This window comes from Candoia aspera, chromosome 2 (genome assembly GCF_035149785.1).
Source record: "Candoia aspera isolate rCanAsp1 chromosome 2, rCanAsp1.hap2, whole genome shotgun sequence".
Lineage (NCBI taxonomy): Eukaryota > Metazoa > Chordata > Lepidosauria > Squamata > Boidae > Candoia > Candoia aspera.
In genome coordinates, this window is record NC_086154.1 from 72580064 (window position 1) to 72598420 (window position 18357).

At 39.4% G+C, this 18357-nt stretch overlaps 1 protein-coding gene across 4 annotated transcripts in view; it reads right to left on the bottom strand.

The window, feature by feature from the left end:
* The window catches only part of TCOF1 (treacle ribosome biogenesis factor 1), a 61930-nt gene extending 45262 nt beyond the window's left edge, over positions 1 to 16668 (bottom strand). For 3 of the 4 annotated variants that reach the window (XM_063292197.1, XM_063292196.1, XM_063292195.1), the window contains exons 1-7: positions 16447 to 16668; positions 9801 to 9856; positions 8168 to 8298; positions 6743 to 6852; positions 5404 to 5752; positions 4361 to 4443; positions 2591 to 2809 (exon numbers count right to left, since the gene is read on the bottom strand). In XM_063292197.1, the coding sequence (XP_063148267.1) occupies positions 2591 to 2809; positions 4361 to 4443; positions 5404 to 5752; positions 6743 to 6852; positions 8168 to 8298; positions 9801 to 9856; positions 16447 to 16557 (1059 nt within the window). In that variant the 5' untranslated portion in view covers positions 16558 to 16668. The remainder of the gene's footprint in view (positions 1 to 2590; positions 2810 to 4360; positions 4444 to 5403; positions 5753 to 6742; positions 6853 to 8167; positions 8299 to 9800; positions 9857 to 16446) is intronic. The other variant, XM_063292198.1, reaches the window with a different exon arrangement.
* Between the last annotated feature and the right edge of the window lie 1689 nt (positions 16669 to 18357).

Below are 18357 nucleotides of genomic sequence, written 5' to 3' on the forward strand. Positions count from 1 at the left end.
CTCCCTGAGGGAATAGGTCCATGATTTGAAGGTCCTCCTGGATACAGAGTACTTCCTGGATCAGTGGGTGGAGGCCACAGCTAGGTAGATTTTGCCCAGTTGGAATGCTTTTTGGAGAGGGAAGCCCTAGTGACAGTGACTCATGTCCTTATCATCTTAAGTGTCAAGTATTACATAAAGCTATCTTTGAAGACTACCCTAAACTACAGTCAGTACACAATATAGCTGTCTCCTGTCTACAGCTGGTACAAAATGCAGCTGTCTCCTGGAAGGTAACAGGAGTTTTCACAGATTATCACCTGTTTTGTAGGTACTGTTTTTCAATAAATGTCCTAATGCTAGTCAAATGCTATTGCTAACCTGTATAGCTTCACATGGCCTGGTTCCTTTATATTAATGAGAGAATCTCCTTCAAACAAAATTTGTTTGCCTGAGTGAACTTCATGGGAGGGGACACTTTTGAGTTCCCACCCCGTGAGAGATGAAGGAGGCAGGAACCTGGAGGCAGAACTTCTTTCTTGTTCCCGCATCCCTATGGAACAGCTTCCCCACTGAAGTCTGATTGAACCCAACCCTGATAAATTTTAGGAAGCTGATAAAAACAGCCTTGATCTGCCACGGAAGTAAATGGGGCCGGACTGCCTTGGGTTCCAATTATTTGGTTTACATTTCCATTTATTATTTGGTTGTTTTAATTCATATATTTTGAATTTTAGAGGACTGATTGAGTTGCTATATAACAGTTTTGCTAATTAATTATTTTAAGAGAAAAATTTCATGTATTTTGAGTAATAATCAACCACCAAGAGATACTTTGTTTTCTGAAACTCAATTATAGCCCCAATTTATGAGAAGGTCTTATAAGCAGTTCATGTTTTTCCACTTAGAATTCTTATTTCTAAAAGTCTGACATATTTCACAAGCATGTACTAATGCCTCTACATGAATATTCATACCAGGTTAATCTAGCCCTTTTCTTACAAAATTTCCAAATAATGTCCATAAATGATGTTCAGTATCTCAGATATTAATCTTTCTGGTACTATTATTCTATTACAAATTAGACTTTCACATGAACATAACTCTTCCAGCATGACTAGACTTCTTCTGGAACTGTCTCTTTTTGAAGCTATCCTAATATAAAAATGTCTCTTAATGATTGTAACTTTTTATCCTCTAACACAGGACCCTTGATATGCTTCAAGTTTCTATCAGAGATGGTAAATATGACATTGGTAAATTTACTGCAACATCAGAATAATATGAACCAAATTCTTTTCCACTGCCTATAAACACTCAGGTCAGAGCATTAGCAATTACTATTTCTTCCTCAGTTTTATAAACTATTTGCTACTGTAAAGTTTGCAACCATCTCTGCATTCTAGCAGATACACAATACAGTGGTTTCTTTAAAAGCTCCCAGAGATTTAGGATCTCTCTCCACCTACCCTTATTTTATTCATTTTATAAATTTATTCACTGCCCATCTCTTCCTTATGGAGGAGTAGGGGCATTAGTACACGCTTGTGAAATATGTCAGACTTTTAGAAATAGAACTAGAAATTTTGTAAGAAGAAACCTCTGCATATCACAAATAATGGCTAATACTGCTTTTTCTTTTTGTGAATGTGTTGTGTTTTAGCTGTAACATTACAATCATATACTATATGCTACCAGTAATCCTTCTTATAACAAATCCATCTATTATACAATTTTCTATCTTATGAAAGTATACTAGATTAAAATCAGTCACTGCTTTGAATTATTTAGCAACAGATGGAGAGCCACACATTCCCTTCCCCTGTTTGAAATGTTAGTCTGCTGGATGAATAATATGATGTCTAGATGCACACCATGTTCAAGTTTTCAAATTTATTAAAAATGTATAGCCATAGCCCTTCGCATTCCTTTAACATTAAAAAGGTTATTTTACATTAAAATACAATTAAAGCAGGAGACCTTCATTCAACACCGTCCCACAAGTTCTAACATTTCTACATGTTTTAGACGAACATTTTGTGCAGTTTGTGTGTATCAAGTTACACTCTGCGACATAGCTTCATTAAAATCAGATAAAAGGAAGAATTTTAATCTGAACTAAACTGAAAGAATGTCCACCTTTTTCACTAATGGGCAGCGTAAAAGGTAATGTGGTAAATCCTCAGCCTGGGAATAGCCACAAGGGCAGAATCTTTGTTCAGCAACAACTGAACAAATCACCCTTGTGGGCATCGTTTATAATCTTAAGGCTGTAAATGTTTGGTGAACTTTACAGAAGATTATACTAACTAAATACTTAGTTACTTTATATTCCAACTTCAAGCTGTCATACCAAGGTGAGAACCTAGTTGTCACTATGAGATTCTCTCTCCAAATTATAAATCGACTCTCACAGATCCTTAGATTCCAAAGGAATAGTCGGCACTGAGAGTGAATATTTGCCCAACAATTCATATATGGCAGATTTCCAGACGCTTTATTGGACTGACCATTTCCATGCTACGTTTCCCTTACCTACACTTTGTACCTATTGGCTTCAGATGTTGGGATCATGGCCAATATCTTGGCCAACTTTACCAATGCCTCTCACCTGTGCTACTAAAGCAGGTTCTTTAGGCTCACTGTCTGATGAGTCACTAGTTTCTGAAGTATCTGTCGATTCTGTGCTTTTCTTTGCATTTCCAGATCTTACACTGGTTTGCTTTGCTGGGGTTACCTTTACTGCATTTCTTGTAGAAGATCCAGCAGTGGCTGATGATTTTTTCACCAGCAGAGTGCTGACCTGGGCATTTTGCACAGCTGCTTTAACCTAGAAGGAAAGACAAAAAATGCTTATTAGGGGACAGGGGGTGGGGGGAGAGAATATAGGAAGCATAGGGATTGGCTACTAAAGATGCATACTCCACCTAGTGCACCATCTCCCACCGTAGCTTTGGAAGAGTCAAGCTGGGACAGGAGAAGTGTAAGGACTTGCACTATATTTGATCCATTGACTGTCATTCTGTTAAGTTTGATCTATTGCTCTAACTTGAAGGGGATAAATGAAGGACCATATTTATTGTTAAAGGACAGTATTTATTTATTGTCCTTTATTTAAAGGACAATCTCATACACCAGTGTTATTCTCTGGCACTGACAAAGCTCTGGAAAGTTGTGTATGCTTTAGGAGAAAGGAAGCAGAAGCCAAGTATGGCTTTCCCTTGCATTTCCTGGAAGCCCTTGGGGTAGGGGAAGTTTTCTTCTTTTCCCGCTAAGAGAAGAAAGTGAGGAAGGTCAGCTTGGGTCTCTTGGGCAAAGCTATTTGGGGCCGGAAAAAAAAAAAGAAAATGAAAAAAAGCTATGGTGGGGGGAGGGAGGCAGAAAAGGGAAACTGAAGTTGGCAATGGCTCCCATGTCAAGGTTAAAGAGACACTGTAAATCAATTCCATTCTCCGCCCAATCAAACAAAACCAAACACCAGGGAGGAACTTCTCTTCGAAATGAGATGCTAAATTGGACTTCAAATAATCAGTGCTACCCTGCCTGCTCTCCCATTATTGGAACAGAAATTGCATTCTGTTCACAATTCAAATTTCACACTCTCATAACCATTCTGTTGTCCATTTTTCCCCCTCCCCAGAAGTAGGTGAATAGTTTATAATGTATTCCCCTCCCTGTTCTTGGAATGAAGTCCTCAAGAGTCAATTTAGACTTTAGGACTGAAACAGGAGACAACGCAGGAGACAATCAACTCTAAATTGCACATGGGAGAAATAGGAGAAAACAATCCTCTGAAAGTATCCAAGCACGTGAATTTCCTTGCAGCCTTAAAAGCTAATGTCTTGCATGAGAGCAGAGGCTGGAAAGCTCCGTCCCAACATTTAAGCTTTCCTTGGGCAGCAGCAGAGTGATGCGGCAATACGTTCAAATAACAGGGGCACGTTCATTCCATTTAGAACCCAAACCTGACTGCATATTTTAATGAGCTCTGCAGTATTTACTGGTCATTAGAGGACCAGTCTATTCCCTCATGTCTATTTCAGCTTGTATAGAGTTGCAATTCTATTCACTCCAGGAAAAGGGTGCAGTTGGATTTATAATGTCTTCCCTGACCAACTTCTGAGGACAAAAAGTCCTCGCTAAACAATGACCAGGGCCTGGAGGTTGATGCTTTGGAGCTGCTGCCCAATCCTACAAACTTCCCTCAATATAGCGCCCCCCTTGAAAAGACCAAGTGAGGAGAAGCAGCGGGCATCCTTTCTCAAAGGAACTTTCCCACTCTGCCTGTGTCAGGTGAGTGAATTGTTTATCTACCCTGCAGGCACAGAGAAAAAGGGCATGCCATTCCCCATTAATTTAGAAAATTGTTAACTGGAGTTACATGGACTGCTGGTGCTTTTGATCCTTCTTCAGAGTCAGAATCATCACTTGAGTCCTCACTTGTGCTCTCCGCCTTCTTTAGAGCTAAAATATAGAAAAGAGGATTTGATGCTAAATGAGATCACTTTTTAAAAACATTCAGCATTTATAGCTACCAGGACCAAATCATAGGATGTCCCAAAGTTATCTTTGTTAGAGCACCAATTACTCCACGTATCAAGGCTTAATATACGTTCATAGTGCAAATCTGATGCACGGCCCATCTATTCCTACCATCACCAGTCACAGTAATCAGAAGTACCTTCAGCCATCTAAAGTTCTTGCAATGTTACAGTTCTGTCCTGCCAGCTCTGGAAAAGAGAAGATGCTGAAGCCCCCAAAGTCATGCTTCTGTGACAATGCAAAGACATTCTTCAATCCTTGTCCACGAATTCAGAACACAATGGCCACTTGTTAGACATCACATCAACTGTTACATACATTACAATATGGCAGGCTTCTTTTTAGCCAAAAAAGGTTGCTTTGAGTCCCACATTTGTAGAAAGAATGCTAAAGTCTGCTTTTCTTGAAGTACAGTCTTTATAGATAGCATCTGGACTGGCATCAAAAGAAACTTATTTTAGGCAGCTCAGTATAAGGGTGTTGTATTGCATAGAAACACCTATCCTATAGGTCATTAAAGGCAGCCTCCCTGGTGACCTTTAGATTCTGTTTCCAAAAGTCCCAGTGAGCCCATCAATCCTGTCTGGAGGATACTATTTGGGCAAGGATATCTTAAGATGCTTTCTCAACTGGCAGTGGACATACTCTCCTTGACAGTGAGTTCAGGCCTTCCTTCAGCCTAGAACAAGATCTTTGAGATATATATATATATACATACATACATACATACACACACACATACACACACACATAGAGAGAGAAGTTGAACTACTGTAGCAGATCTTCACCGTTACCGATAAGGCAATAAAGGTCAGAGGCTCCTGCAAATTTAGAGTACCATCTATGCAACACTGCAACATGCATCTCAAGCCATATACCTACACGGCTTGGAAGGTGTGGCTTTTACTACGGTTGAAGCTGTTCCTTCCTCACTCTCAGACGTGCTGCTGCTGCTTTCAGAGCTCCCTGCTGTCTTTGCAAGAGCGGTCTGTGCTGTTTTTTGTCCTCCTGAAATCCGTGACTGCGAAGGAGGTCCTGCTTTACTAGAAAGACCTTTATTTGGCCCGGCTTTCCTCACAGATGGAGGCAGTGGCTTATTTGAAGGAGATGCGTTCTGTTCTCCTTTTGCTTGGACAGCAGCAACAGCCACCCCCTTTCCTGGGACAGAATGGGTGTTTTGATGAGCCAGTTGCAGAAACTCAGCTTTGTTTCCAGCCACAGGGTTTTTCACCTACAAGGAAAGTTTGTTTAAAAATGAAGACATTCCATGGCATTTGTCAAATAGTTTTTACAAATACTGCTGCATATCCTATATACAAACCATCTTTCTGACCCAAGGTTTCCCACAGATTTCCAAATAACAATTGCCTGCTTAATGCGTGCTCTGGAGAGACCACATACTCTTCACTCCAGTTCCAAATGGATGAACACATCTGTTCTCCCATTCAGGAGCAATCACCTCCACAGACCAGAGAGTGGCTACCTGACGCAGGGAGTGGCAGTCAGGGGCAGGAAACACTGTGTCCTAAGCAGCCTAAGCAGCTTGTATAATGGATGCTTCCCCATCAACAGTGCTAGAGATCTTCTGTGAGGGAAGGTGGGACCGGCCTTAGTTCAGGGGTATAAAAGTGGGATTTGGCCAATACCAGCATTTCTTTTGTGGCCGCCAGAGGAGAGGCTAAAAATTTAAGCCCATCCCCCCTTTTAATTGGGGAGGATTAAGGAACAAATTGGATACCTTAAACCTTGCAAAGGCTTAAGACACCCAGCTGATAGAAGCTGCGTACCTTATGATTTTGAACCCTTTTTCCCTGTGTGTGTGTCTTTGTATGTTCTGATACTCTATAGCGTGTGAATTAAAAACATCATTTAGAAGTAATGTTAAAGAAAACTTTTCTCAAGTAAGCCTACATGTTTACTTTCTTCTCATAGTTAACACTAGAATAAGCAATACATAGTTTGCTATCGAGGCACCACAATTTATCTGTAAAAAACCACGGAGACATACAACCTATGGACTCAGTGTTTTTGAAATGGAGGTAAGTATTTAGTCAAGACAGTCACTTTTCCAAATTGTATCTGACTGCAGATTTAAAGTATTTTCTAGGACACAATGATGTTTAAAATAAACAGACCACTGGTGTAAGCCCTAATCAACCACCCTAGTTATACTCCTGGTATTTTCTAGCAGAAGGAGCAATGATCAAAGTCTGCTGCTTACAGTCTTTCTGGCAACTGCTTCCTCTTCAGAAGATGAATCTGAATCTTCGCTACTACTCTCTTCTTCAGCTGTCTTCCTTAGCTTGGTGTTGTTATTCATAGGCAGATTAGCTGGAACACCCATATGAAAGAAAGCACAACATATAGAAAGACTGAAGGCATAATTCTTTGCAATTATATCACAACCAACTAGAATGGAAAAGATTCTAGAGAAGAGGAAGCCAAACAGCTGTTATCCCATCTGAGCCAATCGAGGGGCTCTGGTCTCTCCCTCTCCCATCTAAGGGTGAATGACCACTGGGTGACAGGTAGGAAATGAAGGATACAGATTAAAAAAAAGTTTCTTTTAAGCAGATACCCCATCTGGTTGAAGTGATTTCATCCATGAGTGCAACAGGATACAGTCTTGATCATCTCAATATACGCCACTCTGCACACAAACTATGCCAAATAGCAGTAAGATATAAAACTGTACTGAGGTTGTCCTGATTTAAATCTTGTCAAAACCTGTAGCTAATTATTTTCTATTCTTGAATTCCCCATTTTATTGCTTCTGTGACAGTAAGTTGTGAAGAAATATAATGAAATTTCAACCAAACATTGCAAGAACTGGGACAGCCGATCTCTATAACTAAAAATGTATCATTGTAACTACCAAATCTGTAAGTCAGCAATGGAAACTTTTAGACAATGATTGAAAAGTGTTGTTCAAAGGTATGATCTATAGCAATGTTTGTCAACCGTGGCAACTTTAAGATGTGTGGACTTCAATTCCCAGTTGAAGTCCACCCATCTTTTGGCTGGGGAATTCTGGGAGTTGAAGTCCACACATCTTAAACTTGCCAAGGTTGAGAAACACTGATCTATAGGTACGGTTGAAAAAAATAATGGATGCAATTCAAATTCTAAAGGCCCAGCGGGTCAAATCACAATTCTGTTGAATCTGGAATGCTTACATACTATATAGAAATATGGTGTCACAATGTTGTGGTGATGAAATATTCCAAATATTGTGCACTTATTACTGGAATAATATATAAATGTGTAAATAAATTAAAAACTAAAAATACATTGTTGAAATTTATTTTATTCCCTCTTGTTGCCAATCTCATTTCCTTCTGTATTACAGTAATATGGGTAGGGGCTTATTTAGCATATTTTAAACTATTTTGGGGAGCTTATATAGAGTGGGGCACAATGTTCTTAAATGATACCCGTGCCATTATTATCACACTAATGCCCCAGCCTTCCAACTTGGTTTTCCCCTAGCAGAAACCACAATCAGCAGAGATTTATGCAGCTTTAGTTCAGTTTCTCGCAGTAATAATGACACCCCTCCTGTAGCTCCCCATGCCATACACCCATCTTCCTCTCAAACCTCCTGGTTGGAATGCTTTCCTGAACTGCTCAGCACATGGGTTCTTACTTTTTATGGTTTCTGCTGCTGCTTCCTCCTCTGAGCTCTCAGAGCTGCTCTTGGGGTCAGGAATTCTGATCTTTACTGGAGTGCCTCTCTTGGCTTCTATAGTCTTCTGTTTTGGAGTTCGTGAGGAAGTCCTGTTGGGTAGATGTCATAAGGATGCTGAATTGGAGTCAACAAGGCTTGTTAGGAAGGTCCTCAAGACGTTTGGAATTGTGTGCCACGCTTCAGAAACACTTTCTTTGTTAAGGTGGAAATAAAAGTTGACATTTCTTTGTCTTGCACAAGAAGCCAGGATTTGACTTGATACAGTTTGATCAACCTCTCAAGAAAATATAAGGCTAGCAGATTTCAAATTTAATTTCTTAGAAATAAAAGTAGAGCTATATGCATCATACGCAGGACCATGAAATTACAGTGCAAAACTTAATTAATCCCAGTAATATATTTATCCAAGCTCCAAGAATAATACGGCCCTAGAATTTTCCTAAGGTATCTACCCACCATATTAAAGTTTAAGCCACATCATATACAAGAGAAGAAACAGAACACTGTTGCCATATAAAGGATTTTCGGGCCAATCAATATGGAAGTGTAAAGCACAGAGTAAGCCCTGGAAAAAATGGAATCAACCATCAACATTACTCAACTAGAAAAGGTTAAAATTTCGAAGTGCAGTGTTTCTCAACCTTGGCAGCTTGAAGATGTGTGGACTTCAACTCCCAGAATTCTCCAGCCAGCCAGCTTGCTGGCTGTTGAAGTCCACACATCTTCAAGTTGCCAAGGATGAGAAACACTGGTCTAGTGGTTTCTAGGGGTGGTTGGTGGATGAATACAAATTTTATTGGGCCCTCAACATTGTTCATTGTTTTAAATGGTCTTTTTATTGTATTATGTTTTTGTTTTGCTCACTGCCCAGAGTTCCTTCTGGTAGATGGGCAGCTACATATGTTTAATGAGGAATCCCAAAGACCCACCCATTTACCAATAGCAGATGAAGCTACCCAGAAAATTAGCATTTTTCTTCTAAAATAAACAGAAAAGCCAAGCAACCGCTTTGTATTCCTGCATGTATAGATTTCTCAAGCCTGGAATTCCTCTTTGCATAGAAGTATAGAGCAAAACTTCCTACCCAGCAATAGAAGACTCACAAGATTTTTATGCAGGGATATTAAAAATTGATGCTTTGCTCTACTAATTTTCCACAGCCTGGTGTGCTACAGACATATTAGACCATAACTCTCATCACACCCAGTATAAGGAGTTGTAATTCAATGCATCAGGAAATTACCAGGCTTAGTACTAATTTATTGCATGAAAAGGATTCTCTGGGCACCAACAGCTTCAAAAAGGTAATGATATTCAGAAGCAAGAAAACTAATCTAAGTTTCTGTCTTAATATAGTTGCAACTATAAACAGCTCCTTTGAGTAAGTTATTAAGAACAGACAAATTCTCCTCTTTTACTGTTGTTTGAAACTAGTCCAAAACCCAATACTGGATCTGTGATACATTGCTACCAAGAACAAGACTGTTAAACTGAGTGCAAAAACAATCACAACAGAATGTAAGTGCAGCTGTAAGGGAGCAACAGGCAAAAGCTCTCTAACCACCCTCCAATAATAAACACAAAAGCTTACTTTTTCCACTGAGCGATGATTTCTTTCAGAGAAACAGAAGATGATGGTAAAGTTTTCTGTACAGAAAGGAAAAAAAAACTGAATTTATATGATTAATCATTTTTATATTAGAATCTTTAGTTCAAAACTCTGGATTAAAATTACAATTCTAAAAATGTATTCTATTAAGTAGAGCTTTACTCTTTGCAGATATGTGTGGGATTCTTACAGTACCATCATATGCAGTGCTACTCAGGAATAAGACCTACTGATTTTGATGGGATGTATTTCCATGTAAACTGTATATAAGACCCTAATTCGCAATCTATGGTACACATTTTTAAAACAAGCCTCACTGGTTTTTATGAATATTGTTCTATGGAACTTACATTGGACTGCACATATTATCTTCAAAACGTAAGTACAAAATAACGGAATACAGATTAAAAACAAAACAAAAAAATTGTCTAGCATATTTTAAACCATAGCTATATATTTCTGGAAATTTTTGAAGCCGCTGGGGAAAAAAACACCCCTTCTGACACACACTGTGATTCCACCAAGAAACCAACTGTTTTGAGAAACTGAAATACTGTGTATGTAATGCTTTGTTTTCTGAAACTTCAAAGGCTTTTTAGCAGAAAAAAATATACTGTTCAGTGTATTGATTAATTTTATCAAGATAGATAGTGAATGTTTATTCAAAACTTGCAGGTAGCTATTTTCTGCCATAGCTTTGTCTCACCCATATTCCCAGATACTCTTTTCCTCTGAAGCTTCAATATCCACAGTAGATCATCCTCATTCCCTGTCCTTTATTTTCCAGCAAAACAAAGCAATAAACTGGTTGTTTGCTTCCTAGTCTGTAGCAAGATTGTCTGCGTCACCAATGTTTGATGGTGAACAGATTAAAAGGACAGCAGGAACAGGACACTTCCACCAAACTAGATAAAACGTTAATTTAAAAAAGCGGAACAAGATTATATATATGGCTCTTATAGAAGACAACCACAGTTTCTAGAGAGAGAAATGTGTTAAATCTGTGGCAATTAAAACTCTATATATTTGTCTAATGTAGCTATGGGCAATAGTCCTCTAGATGTAATGGATCACAACTCAAACCATCCCAGGCTATTTAGGGAACTGGAATACAGTACACCTGGAAAACCAAAACTTCTCCATGCCGGTGTCCTCAGATGGTTTGGATTTGTTCATATGGCTGTTGGTCATGTTCTTGGGATGGTAGGAATTAAACTATTTGTACTCCAAATTGGGGAAGGCTGATGGAGGTTGCTTCAAATTCTATATTTATTAAAGTGAGAAGAGTGTTAGTGTTAAAGAGCATTTTACTAATTCCAAGGTATTTTACAAAAGTGTTTCTTTCAATGCTCCTCAAACTTTCAATTTTCTTAGTTGGCACAAAATTAAAATAAAATTCTTCAGAGGAAAAAGAGGCCTTCATATCTTTAGAATATCAAACATTCTAATACTATGCTTACCTCAACATTGCTAACTGATACATCAAAATGACTAATAAACGTTAAGTACAGCAACAAGTGACACATATTAGCAGCACTGATAAATGATTTAAAATAGTTGATGACCATCAGGACAATATAAACACCCTCCTACAATTGCTGATGACCCCTAATCACAACACCACAGGAGATGGTAGTATATTTTTAGCATTCTTATTCTTCCTCACATTATAATTAATACATTGTCCAAATGCCCACAACTGAATCCAAGTTCAAGCTGACCTTAACTACAACCACAACAGAAAAGTCTTCATTAAAAGAATTCCCAAGAGCGTTGCCAGGCTCTGCAAGCTACACGACTAATTCGCAACTCCCCAGCCCTCTATCTTACCATCCCTACTGGAGCACATGATACACTATGAGCAAACTGATAGCTGCAAGAGGAATTTTTTATTTGTCTCAGAACACCCATCCCTGTGGAGGAGCTAAATGCTAGTCTTGCAGAAACCCACCTCCCATGCTATCCTGAGTGGGCAATGCCAAAATCAGGGGAGAAGATGTGGAACACACTGATTCATCTCAACATGCAGATTTCTTCTCAAAGTAATTTCTTGCTGGTCAAGATCTTCAGTCACCATGGCTTCAACCTAAATGTTTTGCAAACTGATAGCCCAAAACAACAGAAACCACCTCTTCACCCTTATTGTTATGTTCAAGTTTTAGAAGCCTTTATAATGGTTGGGTGACAGATGAGAAGATCCAAGAAAGTTCAGGGAAAAAAAGGGAACATGAAGCATTTCCCTTCAAATGATATATGAACTGCTCAAGAAGTGAAATAACCATTTGTATTTCAAAATATTCAACCAAATCCCAAAATAAACTTAAAATATGAACAAGCAAAGAAGTTCTTTGCAGTTCAGGCACATTTTGACTATTTAGAAATGCGCTAAATGATAGTAACGGATCAAAAGAAATAGAAAGAAATGACAAAGATAATACTTTGGGTTCAAAAAACAATTTCCTTGCTTTTTAAAACTATAATGTTGATTCTTTTATTGTCAAAGTGAAATTTTTATCTGCCCCCACAAGCTAAAAGAAAGAGAAATTATGATCCGTACAATTCAACAGCTTTTAGTTCCATTCGTAATAAATTTTTTAAAATATTTAAAGGTGAATTTGATTAATACATTTATTATTCTTTCCAAATATTTTATTTATTTATTATTCAAATTTTGTTACCGCCCATCTCCCCCAAAATACTTTTTAAAGTAAAGTAAATAAGCTTTACTTTCAAGTTTTATACACTAAACCTATTTTTATGAGAATACTAAGTTATACATAACTCACACGGAGCCTGGAAGCAGCTTTTTCAATTAACTATAGAATAGAAATCTAATAAATAAACAAATAAAATAATTTGGTTTCAACACAACATATTATAAGCCAACATTTGTGGCTTAGCATGATGTGAAAGCCCTGCCAATTATGGCTTATTCAATAAAACATACAGTACTTAAGAAATCCATGGCTTGCATGATGTATGAAGCCACTCACCACTTTTATTGACTCTTCCAACTTCACCCCATAAAGCAGGGCTGTGCACACTTCAAAAATGATCTAGAAGAACTCATTAAAGTAACTCCCAAAGTGGCAAGATCAGGCATGCGTGGAAACCTGAAAAGCACGGCTGCTTCATGAATAGCAAGGTGCTGGCTCACACAAAGCCTGAAAACTTTTAGAAGTATGCACAACCCTACTGGAAAGTGACTTTAGTGAGCAATTATGACTAAGTTCTTGTTTTGTTTCTTTCTGAGAAGGATTACTCCCATTACACTTAGACAACTTTACTGCAGGTTGGAAGTCTGCCACACAGTATATAAGAGATGGTGGGAATTGGGATATACCCATCTGGAATGTAAGGGTAAGAAAATACTGTCCTATTGCAGTAAAAGTTCAGATGAAGACAAGATGCTACAGACCTTCAACAGTCAAGAAGATACACAATAAATAAGTGTGTAAGAGTTGAGGACCTGGATAAAACTATTGAAATTACTTGCACTAAGCAGAACTTTCTGTAAACAACCTTACCTGTTGACTGTGTTTAAAAATTACTTCCAGTGTTTTGCTATACCACACTGTCAACTAATTTAAGCTATATAAATAATTCTGGAGACAACAACATTTTCAAAAGAAACACTAGAATGTCTCCTATCCCCATCTCAATCAGCTGCAACTGACCATTCTTTATCACAACTGTAAAGTTAGGATTACAGCCTAAACCACCCTCACTGTAAACAAAATTCAGGGTAGGTTCACCAAAGGCTGAAGAGAACTAGTGGCTTGCTGTATGCAGGTATGTGCGCACATATGTAGAGTCAACTTTTATATTACTAAGGTTTCATATTTTGAGACAATGCTCAGTGAGCACCCTAATTCCTTGCTTCCTCTATTGCTTTAATATATTTAATATTTAGCACCAACACTTTATGTCAAGCCCACTTTATCAAGCACTGCTACGAGAAGGCACACTTCCAGAGTCCTGAGAGATGGCATTGTTCAATGGAATCTGGAGTGCACCAACCCTGCCAGATTGAACTGGCTGGGCAGATACTATGGGAGACAGTCAGTTCCTCAATAACCAGGCCCTAGGTAACAACCAGCACCTTGAATCATACCCAGAAGCAAACTGGCAACCAGTGCAGCTCATGAAGCAGAGGTGTTACATGGGCACACCAAGGCATCCCAGCACTGCCCATGCTGCTGCATTCTGAACCAGCTGAAACTTCCAGTTGGTCTTCAAGGGCAGCCCCATATAGAACACATTGCAGCTGTCAAGCCGTGAGGTGTCTAGGGTGTGAGTAACTCTCTGAAGCATACAGTGTGGGTTTTTCCCTTGAAGATGACTTGGAAAGTGCAGAATGAGACAGCTAGGATATTATCTGAGACACCCTTCAGAAATGGCATAATGCAAATCCTGAAAGAATTGTGTGGTTCCTAGGCATTACCTGTCAGGCACCAAGCTTTTAGCAATGTTATTTAAAATTTCAAATTGAGGAAGCATCTTTCCTGCTATGTTCTTCCCCAAAGGTCAAGACTTGTGTTGGGAGTTGTTCTTAGCATCCTGAAGCAGGAGGCTGCATATTATGTGGGACCACAGGAGGACAGCCTTCTTTGTGGTAGCACCTTGGCTCTTTCCTTGGAGGCCAGGTTGGCACTGAGGCCACCTGCCCTTGCATCCACAGCCTGACCAGGACTTTCATCCTTAAGTGCCTCTTTGTTAGCGTTAATTTAAAATATACAGTAATCATAGCAAGTTATTTATTTTCCTTAGTTTCTTTTCAGGGATTGTCACCTGCCACAAGGCAGGCTATACAAATTGTAAATAAGGAAGTAAAATACACAATGGGAAGTGCTTTCAGATTAATTCCTTTTCAAAAACCATACTTTTTTCCACTTAACACTGTACTCATTCAGCTATAACTGTCTGCACAGATGTGCTGGTAGCCTTACTGGAGCAGAAAGCAGAGGCAGTTTAGCTCAATATTCCCTTCTGTACTACACCAACTGTATCAACTGGATGCCTTTCTGATGCCCAGCGAGTGGAATCTCAAGCTTTCCAACAAGCACAGTATAAGAACTCAGTTAACAAGTTTAAGGGTGTCAGCACAAATTGTAATAAAAAATGACAATGAACTATTAGTCCTTGGCTCATCTAATGTAGCTCTGTATATTTTCATTGCAGCATCATTACACAACTATGTTCAGTGAGAATATAAAAAGAACACAGCATAGAAATATATAGCATTCATACAAAAACATAGCATTTTACTTTTAATTAGTCAAGTAGTAACAATCAAAAGTAAAAATGTATGAATTATAATCCATACAGAGCTGTGGTCTGTTCACAAAGCATACCAAAAACATACCACCATCTTGCCTCCTGTGATGTGTGTCTCTTTAACTGAAAATTGCAGTTTACTAGATCACTAGTACCAAAACAGGAAATTGAACATGGAGACCTGTGACAAGGCTGAGTTCCAACCCACCCAAGAGGACATTCATCTCAGATCTTGAAAACATTGTAAATAGCCAGTTTCAGCCACATGTGATGGGGGATAACATGGCAGTGCACACACTTACCAACCAAACCTTATGGTTTAACAGGGACAATGGAATGCCTACAAAGGGCAAAAAGTTTTACTTTATTATTTATAGCCTCTGATTGCAAGAGAGTGAATGAATCCAAACTTATAAACAAAATTCCCAAACTAATGAAACTGCAGGGCCCATGTGCTACTTAACTAGCCAGCAGTTGCCATAATGATCCTCTCCCCCAGTGAAATGAACCTGAAAATAGTCGGAGGAGAGTCTTCCAACGAAGTGGTTATAGCCACTACCAATGCACTTTTACTAAATATTCATTTCCCAGTAACTGGTATTAAATCTCTAAGTGGCTTATGAAAACTAAGAATGTGGAATCAGAGCATCTGATGACCCATATGCCCGGAAATATATCCTACAGAGGTTAAAAACAGGCAAAGTTAAAGTAAGTTGCAATTTGCCTCATGCCTTTTATTTGAGCATTTACCTTTATTCCTTAATATTATCATCCCACAATGACCATTGCATATTTCAGGTGTGCTACCTGGCCACAGGAATGCTTAAACACATAAGTGTGCCTAGAATTTGTACCACGAATAAGTGTTCAACAACTTCCATTTTCCTTATCCTGAGAATGTACTTATCCTGATCACTGCCCTAAGTGTTCAAAGAGAAAGGAGACTATTTTAATCACAGAATATATTCTTCCAAACAGTCCTATAAAGCTGGCCAGCATTACTGGTATTTCCAAGACAGGACACTGGAGCTACAGGAGAGCACCACAAAACCACACGCTATAAAAAAATAAATGCACCACTCCACCAAACTCCCTTCTCCTGAATTATTGGCTTCCAGATCAAAAAAAAAAAAGGGGGGGGGGAGACACACAAGAAAGTGACCCAAGGGCTAGGCTACCCTATTTCAGACCTCGAGGAGAAGCTACTGCAGCCTCGTTATCAGACCAAGGGAGAAATCTTCGTAGGAGAGCAACCTGACGCACAGCTGACTTTCAAGAAAGGTGGACTTCCAGAAAGCAGCACTACTGCCGGTCCCCATGTTTCCAGCCACGTGGGCGACGGTGCCGTTACCTGGCCGCTCTGATCCAGCAACTCCTTTGCTGCTCTCTCATAACCCATCTGGACCAACTGATGGTGCATCAGAGCCAGCAGCTCTTTTTGCTCTCTCGCAGCTGCTGCCATGTTCTCGCCTCGCGTTTGGGGGCCGTGGGAAGCAGCAACCTCTATCCCACACGCATGACTATGACCCAAGGCCTCGCGTCTAGAACAGGCGGCGGACGAGCCACGTGCCCTAACCGCCTACGCCTCTACCCTTTGACCGGGCATCGGGCGACACATCACTTCCTGTTCCCCCATGCCAGTCTACGGGCTTCTGGGAAATGTAGTCTGAGCGCGGAATGTTACTCGCTGTGTGTCTTTTGGCTCAGCTCAAACTTTCTTGCGCGTTTTGTCATTTTTGAGAACAAAACGATGGCTGACAAAGACACGGTCGGAAAGATTGAATATAATTTAGAAAGTTACGCTCCTCCCTTCGTTAATAGGGGCGCTGTTTGGTTGAGACCCAGATTTTCAAATTTGGGAGAGAGCAATTGAAATAATAGCACGCGGTGCTGAACTTACTTGGGGAGGCATAAAGTGGAAGCGCAGGTCGCCTTACTACAGATGGGAATTGTGCCCTGAAATGCTCGTTCGCTTTTTAAAAAATATCCCTTGCGGTTAGATAACTAGCATATCGCTATGAAACGTTGGAAAACCGCCATTTCCGTGCTGGGTTACTTTTCCACTTACAGGTAAATTTGTTAGGTGCTTGCTAAGACTACCAGATCAGATCTGCAAAAATCCGGATGGGCCCTAGGACAGCAAAAACCCCCAAAACACTCTTTGCTACCATGTAGCGGTCCCCGGAGTTTTGCTGGTAGCCGTGGTATTTGCTTTTGGAGCAACGAGAAGGGGAACGTTCAAAAATTTATCTCCTGCCTGAAATCTTAGCTGGATGAGCCCCCTTACTACTTTACATTACTGTATTGATGATATTTAAGGTTTGCATCGTTTTTTATTATGACTGTTTTACGGTTACATAAGGTATTATATTTTGTAACATATTAACTGTAAGCAACGTAGATTCAGAAGAAAGTTTAAATGAACAGTGACTGAGTCCTACATAATGCTAAGCTCAGCTCAGCAGTACTAAATTTACACCATAAGCCTTAATGGGTGAGTTTACATAATCCGCTAAATCTAAACCAAACTAATCACATTTTCATGGTAATATAACTGATCCTCAGATTTGCTGAAATAAATGAAGCTAGTACTAGGGAGAAGAACGATGTATGTAAATCACAAGAAAATAATACATTTTTACTAGTATGTACAACATCTCAGTTTGTGGGTAACATAAAAATGAGCCACGAGAACTTACATCGTAAATGAACCAAGCTCCAACAGGTAGTTGAGGGATAGGAGTATGTGTGGACAGGTGTATCTATGTTTATTATACTGTTTACCATTGCATAGGAACTTCCTTGTTTTGGGAAACATTTGACACTTGCTTTCATTGGTGGGAATTAGAGAAAAGTAGGAACTAATTTGTTCTTCAGGATTAACATTAGAATTGATTGGATCAGATCAAAGGCCTGTCTAGTCCAGCATTTGCTTCCTGCAATGGCCAATATTTGAGCAGTTCACAAAGAGAGTATGAATAGAACAGGATTACTGTATCCCATTCATACTTTGTGTGCATGCTTTCAAGTCAGAGGCAGTGCTGACTTCTGGCAACTGCCTGGGTTAGTCCCTGCAGGTTTTTTGGCAAGGTTTTTCAGAAGTGGTTTGCCGTTTCCTTTTTTCTAGGGCCGAGAGAAAGAGACTAGCCCAAGGTCACCTAGCTGGCTTTGTGCCTAAGGCAGGACTAGAACTCACTGCCTCCTGGTTTCTAGCCTGGTGACATAAACCTTTATACTAAACTCGCTCTCTCATTCATACTAC